The 17949-nt window shown below is 45.0% G+C and overlaps 1 protein-coding gene across 4 annotated transcripts in view; it reads right to left on the bottom strand.

The window, feature by feature from the left end:
- The window catches only part of CCDC57 (coiled-coil domain containing 57), a 130217-nt gene that overhangs the window by 85228 nt on the left and 27040 nt on the right, over positions 1–17949 (bottom strand). For all 4 annotated transcript variants that reach the window (XR_012154777.1, XM_073310540.1, XM_073310543.1 and 1 more), the window contains exons 6-7: positions 16176–16250; positions 9078–9278 (exon numbers count right to left, since the gene is read on the bottom strand). Coding sequence is in view for 3 of the 4 variants with exons in the window: in XM_073310540.1 (XP_073166641.1) it covers positions 9078–9278; positions 16176–16250 (276 nt within the window). In the remaining variant the exon portion in view is untranslated. The remainder of the gene's footprint in view (positions 1–9077; positions 9279–16175; positions 16251–17949) is intronic.

Raw genomic sequence — 17949 nt, 5'->3', positions numbered from 1 at the left:
GGTTTGTGCATATGTTGTTTAATTAGCTGGTGGCAACAGCTGATTTCCTTTGTTTTCTTTCTCAGTTCTTCCCCAGAGGGGGGGGTGAAAGGGCTTGAAGGTACCCCACAGGAAGGAATTCCCAAGTGCACCTTCCTAGGTTCTCAAAGGGGTTTTTGCAGCATCTACCCTCCAAGGTCAGAGAAAAGCTGTAACCTTGGGAGTTTAATACAAGCCTGGAGTGGCCAGTATTAATTTTTAGAATCCTTGCTGGCCCACACCTTCTGCAGTCGAAGTGCCAGAGTGGGGAATCAGCCTTTACAGTGTCCCCCTCCCCCCACCCGACCCTGCCGATGCACCCCATCTCCACACAGCGGGTTGGGAGGGAACACGACAGGCTCAGAAGTGGGATGGAGCTTGCTGGTGGCTGCCGTGTCTGAACAAGCAAGCTTCAGATTGGTGAGTGCCGACCTAATTAAAAGGGCAGCGTATGTCTCGGTCTGTGTCTCTCACACACACACACTCTCATCTCCCAACACATACTTATATTATTGTTGTTGTTGTTACTTCTTGATATTTCCTGCAATGCACATATGTTGTCTGTAATTTTATTCTTTCAAAGTGCTGTTACTTGATTTTTTTTGACTGATCGATGCATTTCATAATTTTTATTTCTCTTCTACACTTAAATTTTATTCCTTGAGTAGTGAGTTCTAAAATGCCTAACCTTTCCTGGCTGGAGTAATTATCTCTATGGCAACTTTAAAAAAAAATTATATCTAGGTTTTTTGTTTTTACTGTGATGCACATCTGCACATTATCTCGATAATTTGGTGCACATAACAAAATTCATTGTGCACATGGAAGGAAAAAAATAGAGGGAACATTGGTGTAGACATAGCCTAATTAATTTAAATATATCGTATTTAAATTAAATACTGGTCTATAGTACAAACTTATGTCGACGGAAGCCATCTTATGTTGACCTAATACCATACGCGCCTACTCTACCAGGTCCCTTCCACTGACCTAACTTACCGGTAACATCGACTTAATTACTCCAGCTCTGCAAGAGGTGCAGCACTTAATTCAGTGTTGATGGGTTGACAGAGAGGCCATGTGGATGCAGCATTGTGTAAGGCAACTAAACTGGCCTCCAGGAGGTGTCCAGTCTTCCAACAGTGGCCACTGCCAGGTGCCCCAGAGGAAATTAACAGAACAGGTAATCATCAAGTGATCCATTCCCTGTCGCTCATTCCCAGCTTCTGGCAACCGGAGGCTAGGGACCCCATCCTGGCTAATAGCCATTGATGGACCTATGCTCCATGAATTTATCTAGTTCTTTTTTTGAACCCTGTTATAGACTTGGCCTTCACAACATCCTCTGGCAAAGAGTTCCACAGGTTGACTGTATGTTGTTTGAAGAAATACTTCCTTTTGTTTGTTTTAAGCCTGCTGCCTATTAATTTCATTTGGTGACCCTTAGTTCATGTGTTATGAAAAGGAGTAAACACTTCCTTATTTACTTTCTCCACACCAGTCATGATTTTATAGACCTCTATCATATCCCCCCTTAGTCCTCTCTTTTCCAAGATGAAAAGTCCCAGTCTTATTAATTTCTCCTCATACGGAAGCAGTTCCATACCCCTAATAATTTTTGTTGCCCTTTTCCGAACCTTTTCCAATTTCAATATATATTTTTTGAAATGGGGTGACCACATCTTCATGCAGTATTCAAGATGTGGGCGTACCATGAAACAGAGGGAATATGATGTTTTCTATCTTATCTATCCCTTTCTTAATGATTCCCAATATTCTGCTTGCTTTTTCGACTGCCGCTGCACATTGAGTAGATGTTTTCAGAAAACTATCCACAGTGACTCCAAGATCTGTCTTGAGTGGTAACAACTAATTTAGACCCCCTTGTTTTATATGTATAGTTGGGATTATGTTTTCCAATGTGCATTACTTTGCATTTATCAGCATTAAATTTCATCTGCCATTTTCTTGCCCAGTCACCCAGTTCTCAGAGATCCTTTTGTAGTTCTTTGCAGACTGCCTGGGATTTAACTATTTTGAGTAGTTTTGTATCATCTGCAAATTTTGCCACCTCACTGTTCACCCCTTTTTCCAGGTCATTTATAAATATATTGAATAGGACTTATCCCAGTACAGACCCCTGGGGAACACCACTATTTACTTCTCTCCATTCTGAAAACTGACCATTGTTTCCTATCTTTTAACCAGTTACCAATCCATAAGAGGACTTCCCTGTTATCCCATGACAGCTTACATTACTTAAGAGCCTTTGGTGAGGGACCTTGTCAAAGGCTTTCTAAACATTTAAGTACACTATATCCACTGGATCCCCCTTGTTCACATGCTTGTTGACCCCCTCAGAGAATTCTAGTAGATTGGTGAGGCACAATTTCCCTTTACAAAAACCATGTTGACTCTTTCCCAGAAAATTACGTTCATCTATGTGTCTGACAATTTTGTTCTTTACTATAGTTTCGACCAGTTTTCCCGGTACTGAAGTCAAGCTTACTTGCCTGTAATTGGTGGGATTACTCTGGAGCCCTTTTTAAAAATTGGCATCACATTAGCTATTCTCCAGCCATTTGGAACAGAAGCTGATTTAAATGATAGGTTACAGACTACAGTTAGTAGTTCTGCAATTTCACATTTGAGTTCCTTCAGAACTCTTGAGTGAATACCATCTGGTTCTGGTGACTTATTGCTGTTTAGTTTATCAATTTTTTCCAAAACCTCCTCCAATGACACCTCAATCTGGGACACTTCCTCAGATTTGTCACCTAAAAAGAATGGCTCAGGTTTGGGAATCTCCCTCACATCTTCAACTGTGAAGACCAATGCAAAGAATTCATTTAACTTGTCCACAATGGCCTTATCGTCCTTGAGTGCTCCTTTAGCATCTCAATTGTCCAGTGGCCCCACTGGTTGTTTAGCAGGCTTTCTGCTTCTAATATACTTTAAAAATGTTTGCTATTACTTTCTGAGTCTTTGTTAGCTGTTCTTCAAATTCTATTTTGGCCTTCCTAATTATATTTTTATACTTCATTTGCCAGAGTTTATGCTCCTTTCTATTTCCCTCACTACGATTTAACTTCCACTTTTTAAAGGATGCCTTTTTGCCTCTCACTGCTTCTTTTACTTTGTTGTTTAGCCTTGGTACCTTTTTTTTGGTTCTCTTACTATGCTTTTTAATTTGGAGTATACATTTAAATTGAGCCTCTATTATGGTGTCTTTAAAAAGTTTCCATGCAACTTGCAGGGATTTTACTTTTGGTGCTATACCTTTTAATTTCTGTTTAACTAACCTCCTCATTTTTGTGTAGTTCCCCTTTCTGAAATTAAATGCTACAGTGTTGGGACATTGTGGTGTTTTCCCCGCCAAAGGGATGTTAAATTTAATTATATTATGGTCACTATAATCAAGCGGTCCAGCTATATTCACCTCTTGGGCTTGATCCTGTGCTCCACTTAGGACTAAATGAAGAATTGTCTCTCCTCTTGTGGGTTCCAGGACTAGCTGCTCCAAGAAGCAGTCATTTAAGGTGTCAAGAAACTTTATCTCTGCATCCCATCCTGAGGTGACATGTACCCAGTCAAAACGGGGATACTTGAAATTCCCCATTATTAATTATTATTATTATTGAGTTTTTTATTTTTATAGCCTCTCTAATCTCCCTAAGCATTTCACAGTCACTATCACCATCCTGGTCAGGTGGTTGGTAATATATTCCTAATGCTATATTCTTATTATTCGAGAATTATTATCCATAGTTTGGTTCATTTAAGATTTTTACTTCATTTGATTCTACGCTTTCTTTCACATATAGTGCCACTCCCCCACCAGCATGACCTGTTCTGTCCTTCCAATATATTTTGTACCCTGGTATTACTGTGTCCCATTGATTATCCTCATTCCACCAAGTTTCTGTGATGTCTAGTATGTCAATATCCTCATTTAACATGAGGCACTCTAGTTCACCCATCTTATTATTTAGACTTTTAGCATTGATAAGCACTTTAAAAACTTGTCACTTTTTAGCTGTCTGCCATTACATGATGTAATTGAATGAGACGTTTTTCATTTGACTGTTTCTCATCAGATCCTACCTGTATTTTAACCTCTTCCATCCTCTCCTCCTTATTAAGACATAGGGAATCTCCATTCATAGATCCTCCCCTAAAGGATGTCCAAACCACATGCTCCCCTGTCAGCTTTCCACCAGCCCTTAGTTTAAAAACTGCTCTACAACCTTTTTAATTTTAACTGCCAGCAATCTGGTTCCAGTTTGGTTTAGGTGGAGCCCATCCTTCCTGTATAGGCTCCCCCTTTCCCAAAAGTTTCCCCAGTTACTAATAAATCGAACCCCCTCCTCCCTAAACCATCATCTAATCCATGCATTGAGACCCTGCTGTTCTGCCTGTCTAACTGGCCATGCGCATGGAACTGGAAATATTTCAGAGAATCCTACCATAGAGGTCCTCTTATCTAGCAGTCTAAATTTGGCCTTCAGGACCTCTCTCCTATCCTTCCCTATGTCATTGGTACCTACATGTATCACAGCCATCAGCTCCTCCCCAGCACTACACATAAGTCTATGTTGATGTCTTGAAAGGCTATGTCCCACACATCAGAGGCAGATTAGGGGTTTATGGGCCCTGGACCAGAGCACGTGGGGACCCTTTCCGCCTGCAGTTCCCCCTGCCCCCTCCAGCACTCCTGCCAGGGAGCGGGGTCGGGGCGCGGGGGTTTCCCCTGTTTCCTGGCAGGAGTGCCGGGCGTGGGGGGTGAAGCAGGGCAAGCCCCAGTACCCCGAACCCACACCCCAACAGGAGCACCAGGCAGGCAGAGCAGGTCGGGGGTGCCCATTTTTCCGGGGGTCCCCCAATTGGCCAGGGCCCATGGGCATGGACCCCATTGGCTAATCTGCCACTGCCCACAATGCTCTGCTATGACCACTCTTAAGATCATTTTCAACTCCGCCACACAGCAGCCAGGTACACAAGAAACAGTTCCTCCCCTGTTAAAGCCATGGGAACTTTTGAATTCCCATTTCCTGTTTGATCAGCGTGGAGAGCTCACCAGTCCAGCCGATCATGGCAACTTCATGCTCCAAATGTGCTCCAGACTGGAGTGCACAGAATTTAATTGGTCTGAGGGGAGAAGAGTCTGTGCAGGGACAGCTCTGATCTAGCCAAACACAGACATCTACGAAAAGATCACTAGGGGTATGGGGGAGAAGGGCTACAACAGGGGCATGCAGCAGTGCCATGTGAAAATCAAAGAAATTCGGCAGGCTTACCAGAAGACAAGGGAGGCAAACAGTCGTTCTGGTTCTGCACCACAGATATGCGGCTTCTACAATGAGTCTGAGTCCCGGGCCACCTCAGGCAACAATGGGAACATTCTGGATGAAGAGGAGGAGGAGGAGGAGAATGGGAATCCATTCTCCCTGAGAGCCAGGAGCTATTTTTAATCATGGAGTCTAGCCATTCGCAGGACAGCATGACCCTCTCTGGGTGGAGAGCTGAAAAAAGTCATGCTGGGAGCATGCACCAACACCCAGTGCTGAGACCAGCGTGAGGACCTAAGAATGCTTGCACATTCCAAGCTCTCAATCACTGACACTGGGGAGAGGGGAAAGAAAATACCCACTGAGATGAACAGATAAGTTCACATGTCTCAGAGCTATCATTTCAGGCGATGGAGACTGACATTGTGGCAGGCATTGACCTTTTAATACTGAATGAGAGATGATAGGTAGGGTGGGGATAAGTGGTTAAGGGGCTTGAAAGTGACGACAAGTAGCTTATATTTGATGCAATAGAGAGGAGAGAGTCAATGGAGGGATGCAAAGAAAGGGGTGACATGGTGTGACATTATCTGATTAAAATATGACCACATAGATCATTGTAACCACTGTTATATATTTGCAGCAAATCTTGTGCAAAGGTTATCAAGTGAGGTGTCTATGAAAAGGTTATGATTTGCTGGTCATGACTATGCTATCTGTATGCATGTATCACTTTTGTATTTGAAGTTATAAGTATTGGCTCTATACTTGGATTTCAAATGTTTGCTCCTGGGGTAATGCTCACAGGGTAATGCCCAGCACATTTTGGAGGGACTATTCGAATTAAGTGGCTCATCAAGAAACACTTGGTTGACAATGGACCATGGGAGACATGTGTTGTCTGGAGTGTAGGTAATGGCTTCCTGCAATGACTGAGGGAAATTGGGCATGAACATGTGGCTTGCCCATTTGGCTCCAAACTCCATCTTGTTACTGTAATTTTCCACAGTAAGAACAATGGGATGCCCTCCACATGGCAAAAGCTATAAAAGCCCCTGGAAACATCCCCACTTTGTCTTCTATCCTGCTTCTTACCTCTGGAGGAACCTTGCTACAAACTGAAACTCTGAACAAAGGACTGAATGACCCATCCAAGCTGTGGATGTACTCCAGAGACTCAAGCCAGCAGTTTATTCCATCACTGCTACAAGCCTGAACCAAGAACTTTGCCATTACTGTATGTAATTGATTCCTTTAACCAATTTTAACTCTCATCTTTCTTTCTTTCTTTTTATAAATAAGCCTTTAGATTTTAGATACTAAAGGATTGGCAGCAGCATGATTTTTGCATGACAATATTTAGACATGCAGTACAGGCTTATGCATACAAACAAGAGGACAGAAATAATGTTGCACATGCAATCTTAACTTTGACATCTCCTGTCTCAGGAGTACTTCAATTTGTAACTTTTATGTTCTTTTAACACAAGAAGTTCAAATAAAATACTACTTTCTTTTATAAAGAAAAAACAGAAAAAATAAAGAAAATATTGTTGAACTATTTTCTAAGCATCACTAGAAAGCTTTGTCCTGGACAAGAGATGCATTCTGTTACTCCTGAGGAAATTCTGCCCGACTGTGTGCCTGCAGAAAATATCCCACTGCGCAGAATTCCCGTGCTTCCCTGCAGAAAACGGCATGGAAGCAAAGTGAAGCCATGCGGGGGCAGCGGGACAACCACGGGTGCAATTTTTTGAGAGGGATTTCTCCCCTTAAACAGAGGTGAGACATAGGGGAGCACACGAGGTTACATGCCACTGCCCTCCCTCATTTCTGCAAGCGCAGAGCTGCCCTACTGAAGGGGACTGCATCTGGCCTCCGCTGACTCTGCAGCTGAACGCCACCTCCTGGGTCCTAGTGCCAGTCGTGTTTCCATTCTGTGTGCTGGGAGCCCTCCTGTTTTCTATGCAACAGTAAGTGCCCGCTGTGGGGGTGGATAAGGTGGGTCGGGGGAAATGAGGGAAGGGGGGTCGAGGGGGTGAGGGAAGAGGCAGTGGGAGAGGGGGATGAGATGGGGAAGAAAAGGGTATAGGGGAATCACAGGGGGGAAGTAGGAGTCCAGCATGCGGCGTCCCCTCGGCAGCAGCTGGGACTCCCCCGTTAAGCAGGCCATCGAACCCTCACCCTGACAAGCCCTACCTCCCTACACCTGGATCCCCCCAACAAGCCTGCCACACCCAGATACCCACCCTCTAAGCCCCAACCAGCTGAACCTGGACCCCCACCCCATCAACCTCCAATCCCACAGCAACTGGAATCCCCCACTGAGCCCCCCACTCCCAGACCCCCCTCCTGAGCCCCAATCACCTTCACCTGGATCCCCTGCAGAGTCCCATTGCCCCTGCTCCGGAACCCCCCAACAAGCCCCTGTGCATCCAGATCTTCCACTGAGCCATCCACACCCAGACTGCCCCCCACAGAAACCTCTCATCCCACACCTGGATCCTCCCATACTAAGCCCCTCCACACTTGGATCCTGCTGGCCTGAGCCTGCCCACCCACACCTAGTGCACCTGGCACAGAGGGCCAGGGCCACGGGGTGTTTCTGGGGCAGGCCCAGCCCTTGCACTGTGTCAGAGTCAGGTGCAGCCTCACGGCTGAGTCCTTGTACTAGGGGAGGTGGGAGCTTCAGAAAGATTTCCCACCTCAATGCAGCCAGTGGCCTGTGCTCCCCACTGCATGCTGGAGCCACATTTATTTATTGACAAATACAATTTGCTGAATTTTGCAGAATTTTAAAATATTGGGTGCATAAATTTTATTTTTGGGGGGCAGAATTCCCTCAGGAGTAATTCTATATATGCATATAATCATAGGTGCTGGAACGAGGGGTGCTGCTGCAGCCCCTGGCTTGAAGTGGTTTCCATCATATACACGGTTTACAGTTTGGTTCTATGGCTCTCAGCACCCCCACTATACAAATTGTTCCAGCATGCCTGCACATAACTCAGCAATGCAAAGTATCCTGCAGAGTCATACCTTGTTGACTTTTGTGCAATGAATGAGAAAGGGGTCCTCCAGAGACCTGCCTTATTTCATGTGGCACTTTTAATATGGTATGCAGCAAGGGAGGGCTCCTTCAGAGTCCCTGCTCATTCTCTTTTCATTTAGCTGCTCAATAAAACAGGATTTCTTCCAGTTTTTAGAAGTACCATACTAAATGTAACAACAAAACATCCTTGTGGACACATGCACAATGCAGCCATTTTGGCATTATAAAGCTGGGAAAATATTACTAAAAATACAAACAAAAAACCCCCAAATCCTAAAACCCCTTATTGTTTTTAAAAATATTAGTTCACATGAGAGTAGTACAATTTCTAAACTGTTATAATTTAGCCAAATCAAAACAGATTTTACCAGACTATAGAAGTCCAACCTAAGCACTATATCCATTCCATATTTTACCTTCAACAACCTCTCACTTTCAACAATAGAGAGGTTTAAAAAAGTCTTAACTTTTTATGTTGGTAATAGCAAAAATACATTTTTTCCACTGGTTCTACTCTCAAAAACATTTTTTCCCCAAAATGCTATAAATACTCACCTTTGGTCAGATACCGCACCTAGTATTTAAAGCAATCTTAATTAAATAATTGTACACTTTTTGATTCATATAAGTAATGAAACACAACACTGCTCATGTAAGATATTCTGAATTCTATCTTCACTTGTATTTTAGTGAACTAAGATGAATCAAATCACACTCACTTTTCAATAACAGCGTCTTTCTCTCTCAAGCAATCTGCATGCCTCCATTCCCTTCTATGCAGCTCCATTTCCAAAGTTTCATGACGTATTTGTAGTTCTCTTATCTGATTTTCCCACTTCTGTATTTGCTCAGCATGGACTTCTTTCACTGAAACCAGTACTGCATCCTTTTCCTTGGCAAAGCGATCTAGCACCTCATGTCTAGAAACATAAATATGCAAAATAAGGCCATTGTTTGTTTGGGTTTTTCCCTCAAGTCCAAGATTTAAAATGAAGACACACATACCCCTAACTGATACAAAGTACAGAGTAAACTTGTGTGTATCAGAGGGACTGACAAATATTTGTATCACTTCTGTTTGTGAATATCTGGAGTACTAAAAAGTCAAAGCTCTTGGAACAAGTATTAAAACCATTAGCATCAAACTCATCTATCCATGGGACAGATTACATATTTTCTTCAACAAAGAACGATACTATTCAAAGGAGCCAAGCAATCTGGAGTAAAATGACAAAAATATGTTATATAATTTTGAGTTTAGCAGCCATTCGGCAAAGCACTTAAGCATGTGCTTACCCTTAAGTATGTAAAATAGCCCATTTGACAACAGTGGGACTACTCATGCTTAAAATTAAGCACATATTTCAGTGCTTTATTGAATCACTTTATTGCACACTGAACCATACCCCAAGTCCCCACTGCACACCCCCAGTTGGGCCCCCCCTTTTCTACCAGTCTCCCCCTCCTCCAAGCCAGGCCCCTCCTCCAACTCTGGCTAGCCTCTGGATTGCATCTAGTGGTGGCATGTACCTTAACTTTGTACTTCCTGTTTTTTCTGACATTTAGAAAATCTCCTCCAGTGACCAGGGCAGGGCCATTGACACCTGAGTCTGGTGGCTAACTGCCGCCGTGGGTGACCAGTGCCTCGAATAGTCAAACTGGTGCCAGGAGTAGGGGGAGTGATGCCATATTGGGGAGCATCCCCGAGGTCTCGGTGATGGTGATCATCAGCACAAAGATGACTAGTGCCAACTGTACGGTGACTGGCACTTCCCTCTGGGTGAGACTTGGCACGAGGGCAGAGACTGGGAGCACGGTGCTAGCGACTTGTGGCGGTGAACCGGTGACCTGGGCTAAAGCGGAGACCAGCGGTGCGGCGACCATGGGCTGCGGGTATTATAGGCCAGTTAATTCTGGGAAACTTTTACGGGAGAGTGCATCAGCCACTTTGTTAGAAGCTCCTGAAATGTGTTGTATGTCGAAATCAAAATCTTGGAGAGCTAAACTCCACCGAATAAGTTTTTTGTTATTTCCTTTGGTGGTATGAAGCCACGGTAGCGCAGCATGATCGGTTTGCAGGTGGAAACACCGTCCCCAAACATATGAGAGTAGCTTTTCCAGAGTGTAGACAATGGCGTAACATTCCTTTTCACTGATTGACCAGTGGCTTTCCCTCTCAGACAGCTTCTTGCTGAGAATCACGACAGGATGGAACTCTTGATTCGGTCCTTCCTGCATTAAGACTGCTCCCACACCATGCTCGGACGCATCTGTGGTTACTAGGAATGGTTTGTCAAAGTCTGGGGCCCTTAGCACAGGGTCAGACATGAGTGTCGCTTTAAGTTGGTTAAAGGCCTTCTGACACTCTTCAGTTCACTGAACTGAATTTGGCTGTTTCTTTTTGGTTAGGTCTGTCAGTAGGGTGGCAATTTGGCTGTAGTACAGTACAAATTGCCTGGCCTAAGAAGGATTGGACCTGTTTCTTTGACTTTGGGACAGGCCACTTTTGGATAGCATCCACTTTGGCCTGTAGGGGGTTGATGGTTCCTTGACCCACCTGGTGTCCAAGGTAAATCACTCTGTTTAGGCCTATTTGACACTTCTTAGCCTTAACAGTTAGTCCTGCCTCCCTTATGCACTCGAAGACTTTTTGTAGATGTTCCAGGTGTTCTGCCCAGGAATCCAAAAATATGGCCACATTGTCAAGGTAGGCGACTGCATATTCTCCCAAACCCGCTAGGAGACCATCTACAAGTTTTTGGAAGGTGGCAGGTGCATTCCGCAGCCCAAAAGGGAGCACATTAAATTCATACAGTCTGACATGTGTGATGAAGGCTGACCTTTCCGTGGCGGATTCATCTAGCAGTACCTGCCAGTACCCCTTGGTTAAGTCCAAGGTAGAGATGAACTGGGCCCGTCCTAGTTTCTCCAATAGTTCATCTGTGCATGGCACTGGATAGTTATCTGGGCGAGTTACAGCATTTAGTTTACGATAGTCCACGCAAAAACGTATCTCCCCATCTGGTTTGGGAACTAGAACCACTGGAGATGCCCATGCACTGCCAGGGGGGCGGATTATACCCATCTGTAGCATATCCTGGATCTCCCGTTCTATAGCAGTTTTAGCTTAAGGAAACACCCGGTAACGTTGGGCTTTAATTGGGTGAGCATTACCTGTGTCAATGGAGTGGTATGACCATTCAGTCAGTCCTGGGGTGGCTGAGAATGTTGGCACATAGCTAGTGCACAGGTCCTTGATCTGCTGTCGCTCCATATGCCCAAGGGTCATGGAGAGGTTCACCTCTTCCATGCCACCATCACTTTTCCCTTCGTAGTAGACACCTTCAGGCCACTCAGCATCATCTCCTCCCTGGGCTATAAACCGACAAACCTTCAATTCTCTGGAATAAAAGGACTTTAGAGAATTAACGTGGTACACCTTAGGCTTTTGGTTTGAGGTGGGGAATGCTATGCGATAATTAACAGCTCCCAGGTGCTCTTGGACCATGAATGGCCCTTCCCACGACGCTTCCATTTTATGGGCCTGGAGCACCTTTAAGACCATGACCTGGTCCCCTACTTTGAAGGACCGCTCTCTGGCATGTTTCTCATACCAGGCTTTTTGCTCTTTTTGAGCATCTTTTAGGTTTTCTTTAACAAGGGCTAAAGAGGTTCGGAGGGTGTTTTGTAGGTTGATTACAAAGTCCAGAATGTTAGTTCCTGGAGAAGGTGTAAACCCCTCCCATTGCTGCTTCACCAACTGTAATGGCCCCTTAATCTCGCAGCCATATACAAGCTCAAATGGTGAAAACCCTAAGCTGGGGTGTGGTACAGCTCTGTAGGCAAAGAGCAACTGCTGCAACACTAGGTCCCAATCATTGGAGTGCTCATTTATAAATTTATGTATCATGGCCCCTAAAGTTCCATTAAACTTCTCCACCAGGCCATTTGTTTGATGGTGGTAACAGGTGGCAACCAAGTGATTTACCCCATGAGCTTCCCAAAGCTTTCCATAGTTCCTGCCAGGAAATTAGTTCATGCATCTGTAAGGATGTCAAAGGGCCAACCTACCCTGGCAAAAATGTCTGCTACTGCCTGGCACACACTTTTAGCCCTGGCGTTGCTTAGAGCTACTGCTTCTTGCCATTGAGTGTCAAAATCCATGAAAGTCAGTATGTACTGCTTTTCTCTGGGTGTCTTTTTCGGAAAAGGACCCAGAATATCCACAGCTACTCGCTGAGATGGAACCTCAATGATCGGGAGTGGCTGGAGAGGGATTTTGACCTGGTCTTGGGGTTTTCGCACTCTTTGGCACACCTCACAAGACCGGACATAGGTAGAAACATCCTTGCCCATTCCCTCCCAGTGGAACGACTTTCCCAAATGGTCTTTGGTTCTGTTCACCCCAGGATGTCCACTAGGATGATCATGAGCTAAGCTTAAGAGCTTTACCCGGTACTTAGTTGGAACTACCAACTGTCTCTGAGGATGCCAGTCTTCCTGGTGTCCACCAGAAAGAGTTTCCTTGTGTAAAAGTCCTCTTTCTACAACAAACCTGGATCGATTAGAAGAGCTGAGAGGTGGTAGGTTGCTCTGTGACGCCATCCAAGCTCTCTGGAGGATTTAATTTGCTTCCTGTTTGGTCTAGAACTGTTCCCTTGATACTGGAGACACCAGTTCCTCATTGGATTGTGGACCTGGGCTTGGTCCCTCTGGAAGTGATGCAGGTGATGGGGCTGTTTCTGTTGACTGTGAACCGCTCTCCGCTGATGCACTATGTTGGGGTTCAGGCTCCGGCTGAGCCTCTTGTGTAGGGTTATCTGCTGCTGCTGGTGCAGGTTCGGTGGGTCCCTCAGGTGTTGGGGTTGCAAGTACTGGATTCAGTGCTGGCAATGGTTCTGGTGCTGGTTGTTCCGCCGGTTCCAGTTCTGGGACTGGCTCTGTCTGGGTCTCTGTGACTGGATCCACTACTGCTGTTGCAGATGTTGGTATGGGGTCCAGTTCCATCACCTCTGACCGGGTCCTGGTAGAAGTTTCCGGAACAGAGCTAGGTGTGACAGCTTGCTTAGCCTGGCTGCGGGTGATCATTCCCACCCTCTTGGCTAGCTTCACATGATTGGCCAAGTCTTCCCCCAAAAGCATGGGGATGGGATAATCATCACAGACTGCAAAAGTCCACGTTCCTGACCAGCCCTTGTAATGGACTGGCAACTTGGCTGTAGGCAAGTCAAAAGAGTTTGACTTGAAGGGTTGAATCGTCACTTGGACCTCTGGGTCAATTAAATTGGGGTCCACTAAGGAAGCGTGGATAGCTGACACTTGTGCTCCAGTGTCCCTCCACGCTGTGACCTTCTTCCCGCCCACTCTCACAGTTTCCCTCCGCTCTGAGGGCCTCCAGTGTGATTCTGGTGCAAGGATCTGTAGTCTGTTGGGGTTCTTGGGGCAGTTGGCCTTTACATGCCCCGGATTGTTACATTTAAAACATTGCTCAGCTGACTGGTCACTGGGGCGAGGTGGGTTGCTGGAGAACGGTGTGGTGGGACAATAAGGTGTCTGGAGTGTTCCTTGGGGTGTAGTTGGGGCCTTGGGAAAGAGACCACTTGGAGACATCTTCCCCAAAAATATCCCCCCCAAGCCCTACATCCTCTTTCCTGGGGAAGGCTTGATAATAATCCTCACCAATTGGTACAGGTGAACACAGACTCAAACCCTTGGATCTTAAGAACAATGAAATATCAATCAGGTTCTTAAAAGAAGAATTTTAATTAAAGAAAAGGTAAAAGAATCACCTCTGTAAAATCAGGATGGTAAATACCTTACAGGGTAATCTGATTCAAAACATAGAGAATCCCTCTAGGCAAAACCTTAAGTTACAAAAAGACACAAAAACAGGAATACACATTCCCTCCAGCACAGTTTATTTTACAAGCCATTAAACAAAAGAAAATCTAATGCATTTTCTAGTTAGATTACTTACTAACTTTACAGGAGTTGTAAGGCTTGCATTCCTGATCTGTTCCTGGCAAAAGCATCACACAGACAGCCCAAACTCTTTGTTCCCCCCCTCCAGATTTGAAAGAATCTTGTCCCCTCATTGGCCATTTTGGGTCAGGTGCCAGCGGGGTTACTTTAGCTTCTTAACCCTTTACATGTGAAAGGATTTTGCCTCTGGCCAGGAGGGATTTTATAGCACTGTATACAGAAAGGTGGTTACCCTTTCCTTTATATTTATGACAGGGCCCCTCAGGGCTTTTCCTTTTACGGGGGTCGGGGCTCTGGTGTGCGCGGGGGGGGGGGGGGGGCAGAAGGGGCAGGGCCGGTGGACTAGCCTCCCCAAAGCGTCCGCCACCTGCCACCTATGGTGGCGACAAACTGCTCTGCCTCAGCTCCAGAAACCAACGTCACCCACTCGCCTTCTGGGAGGCTTTCACGGCTGGCTTGTTCTCATAGGGAGCCTTTGTCGGGTCCATCGCCACACGCAGAGCCGGCTGCAGTGGGAGAGTTCCTTGCTCTCTGAGTGCTGGGAGCTGAGAAGGTGTTGACTGCGCCATCAGTCTGAGTCCCCTACCACTCCCTGGAGTCGGAGGTGGATCCCTTAGGAGGGTAGGTCCCCTCAAGGACATGCCCCCTTGCAGCTTTGGTATGGGCAGGTGGCCCGAGCAGGGTCCTTTGCCCAATGCCCCTTGGTCCGACTTGCTCAGTGCTGGGTCCCGCTTCTTGGTCTTCTTCTTGGACACCAGTGAAAGGGACCAATGCCAGATACAGCCCAGTGCCGGGGGTGTGCTATGCACCCAGACCAAAGTGCTGGGCATTGCGTTCGGCTGGGCCAGCTCTGAGGCTGGGCAAAGAGCAGCCTCCATGTGGAGGGCCCTCAAGCGAATGTCACGTTCTTTTCGTGACCTGGGACGAAAGTTCTTACAGATGCGACACCGTTCTTTCACGTGGGATTCCCTCCAGGCACTTCAGACAGCTGCCATGCGGGTCACTAACAGGCATAGGCCTATTACAGTCAGCACACGGCTTAAAACCCAGGGACTGGGGCAGCCCTGCCTGGGGCAAAGTCCCTGCCAGGACCCTAACTGACTAACTATAGTACTTAACAGCTACTTACTAACTAATCTACAATAAAGCAAAACTATTTACAGCTGGAACACAAAGTTCGAAGAGTAAAGAAACCGCTGACCACTTGCAAAGCAAGGGAGAGAGGTGCTCCGACCAACCACCACGGGCAGTAAGAAGGAACCAAGAGGGCGTAGGAACTGCCACGCCTGATATACTGATGCATGAGTGCGGCACTCAAGGGGGCACCACAGCCAACCCTACGGATACTGCTAAAGCAAAAGTCTATGACAACTGTGCACGTGGGCATGCATACACCTAGAATGGAATCAACGTGAGCAAGTACTCGAAGGAGAACTTCTCTTGCAAGCTGAATAATCAAGTTTTCATCATCATTTCATTTACCAGTCTTCACTACTTGAACGCCAAAAGAAGAATACACTTAAAGAGAGGCAGAGAAGGTCTGGCTAAAATATAGGAGAAAAGACGTAGCAAAAACATTCTGCTGAGTCAGGTGTTCCACAGATATTACACAGTAGTACTTACTGATGATAGGAAACCTCAGAACTGAATAAGGAATCATATGAGTAACTGAAGTAGTTACAAATGAATACTGAAACCCTCAGGCATTGATCTACATGGAATCTATTTGTTAAGATAGAACTTTGATACAGGCTGATGTCACACAGTGAAATAATGCTTCCTTAAACAAACATGTAATACTGAGAAATGCAATGTTATATATCAGAAATACTTACTTTCTCTGAAATGTTTCCTCTTCTTTTTGCCAGGTCAGGTATACTAAATGAAGTTTATATTCTAAATCCTGTATCCTAAATTAGCAAACATTGGGAAAGGAAGAAATAAGATGTATCAATTTTGTAACTGAAATTGTTATGCTTAGTTACAGCAAGGAAGGAAGATGGTGGGGATTAAGCAACTCAGAATAAGAAAATGAAACCAGAAAAAGGTCAAATATTAAATGGCCAGGAAAGGAGGGATGAAGTCAGAAAGTGGACAATGGACAGAATTTAGAACAAGGTTGAAAGGTGGTTAGATATTTGAGAATGGGCATGTGGTACGAGAGTTTATTGCTTTCAGAGAGAAGTAAAAATGAGAGAGTAACAAGAAGAAGGGACTGAGAATTATAGTGATATGTAAGAACTTGAATTAGACAAAAAGTGAGGCAAAGCAAAAGGAATGTTTGAATTTGTTTTCTATGAATAAAGTGAGACGAGTAGCTAAGATGGGAACTGAAGCAAGAAAGAAGCTGGGGCAGTTGGCTTAATCAATTCCATTTGAAGTCAAAGCAATGATTTTCTAAAAAGAAAATAAAAAGGTACATTTAGGAGATCTTGTCCATAAAAAAATGACAGTGAATTTAAAAGGACATACAGTCTCTCTCTATTTATATATTTATACCATGTTCTTCACTGAGGTGTTTGAGAGCCAGACCCTGTGAAGGGAGCCCATTATAACAGGAGCTAATGAGATACAACAGCTTGAAAAGAAATCAGATGCACTTCTCTTTTTGTAAAATGATTTTTAAATTAATGTCATTGTTTAAAAATGGCTTGGCTTAGAAACTCTAAATTTGGTTTATCCTATAGTTAACAAGAACTGGTGCCTCTGAGTATTTTGGGTAAGGTTAGGTGATTAACTTTTCAGTTACACAATTTGGCCCCATTCCTGCAGGCTCTGCGGTACATGTGAAACTTTACTTGCATCAGTAGTCCCATTAAAGTGAGTAAAATTACACATGTATAACTGTTTGCAGGATCTGGCCCTTGGTTATTCTTTTAATTGAGGCTGCCTTAAGCACTTTGCCGAGTGTACAGGAAAGACCCCAGCCCTTTTTGTTAAAAAAAATATTGAAAATGTAAACTGATTGCTTTCTCCTAAAACGCAGATTTATTCATGGTACTCCCCACAGCTGCCTCCTCACTTAACTGTATTCATTATCCCCAACCAGCTGCCAGCCACCAGAGCTCCTGTCTTGTGCACCTACTACTGGCCATTGGTACACATGCACCCTTCACTTCCTCCTTTACAGAGGAACAAGCAGCCACAGCATCTTCAGGTCTCACTCCACGCCCCAGAGGCCCTTGCTTTTTGATTTAGTGGCTCCCTCAGCAATTCTAGCAGGAGAAATGACAGTGTCCTCTCCAGTCCTTGTGAGCTATAGAGCTTCCCCATTCCTCCCTAAGGAGTTGGGGTGTCTACTCTTGAGCTTCTCCTTCAGAAATAAAGGCACAACAACCTATCCCTTTTTCAATATGAGTGGGAACAGGCGATGGCAGAATCTTCAGACATACATGTGAAGTGGTACACATGGTGGGATAAGTCTCAAGACTGAAATGTTGGTATAGAAGGGATCTTCAGGAAGGGCAGGCAGGATAAAAAGGGAAGAGTGTTGTATTAGATAGCTAAAACACACTTGTTCAGAGGTCCAGAAGGCGGTGAGTAACAGACCAACTGAAAGTCTCTGGTAAAGATAAAGGGGGAAAAAAATAGGGGTGACATTATAGTAGG

The sequence above is a fragment of the Lepidochelys kempii genome, chromosome 14, assembly GCF_965140265.1.
Source record: "Lepidochelys kempii isolate rLepKem1 chromosome 14, rLepKem1.hap2, whole genome shotgun sequence".
In the NCBI taxonomy this organism is placed as follows: Eukaryota; Metazoa; Chordata; order Testudines; family Cheloniidae; genus Lepidochelys; species Lepidochelys kempii.
This window is presented reverse-complemented; position numbering and strand designations above follow the sequence as displayed.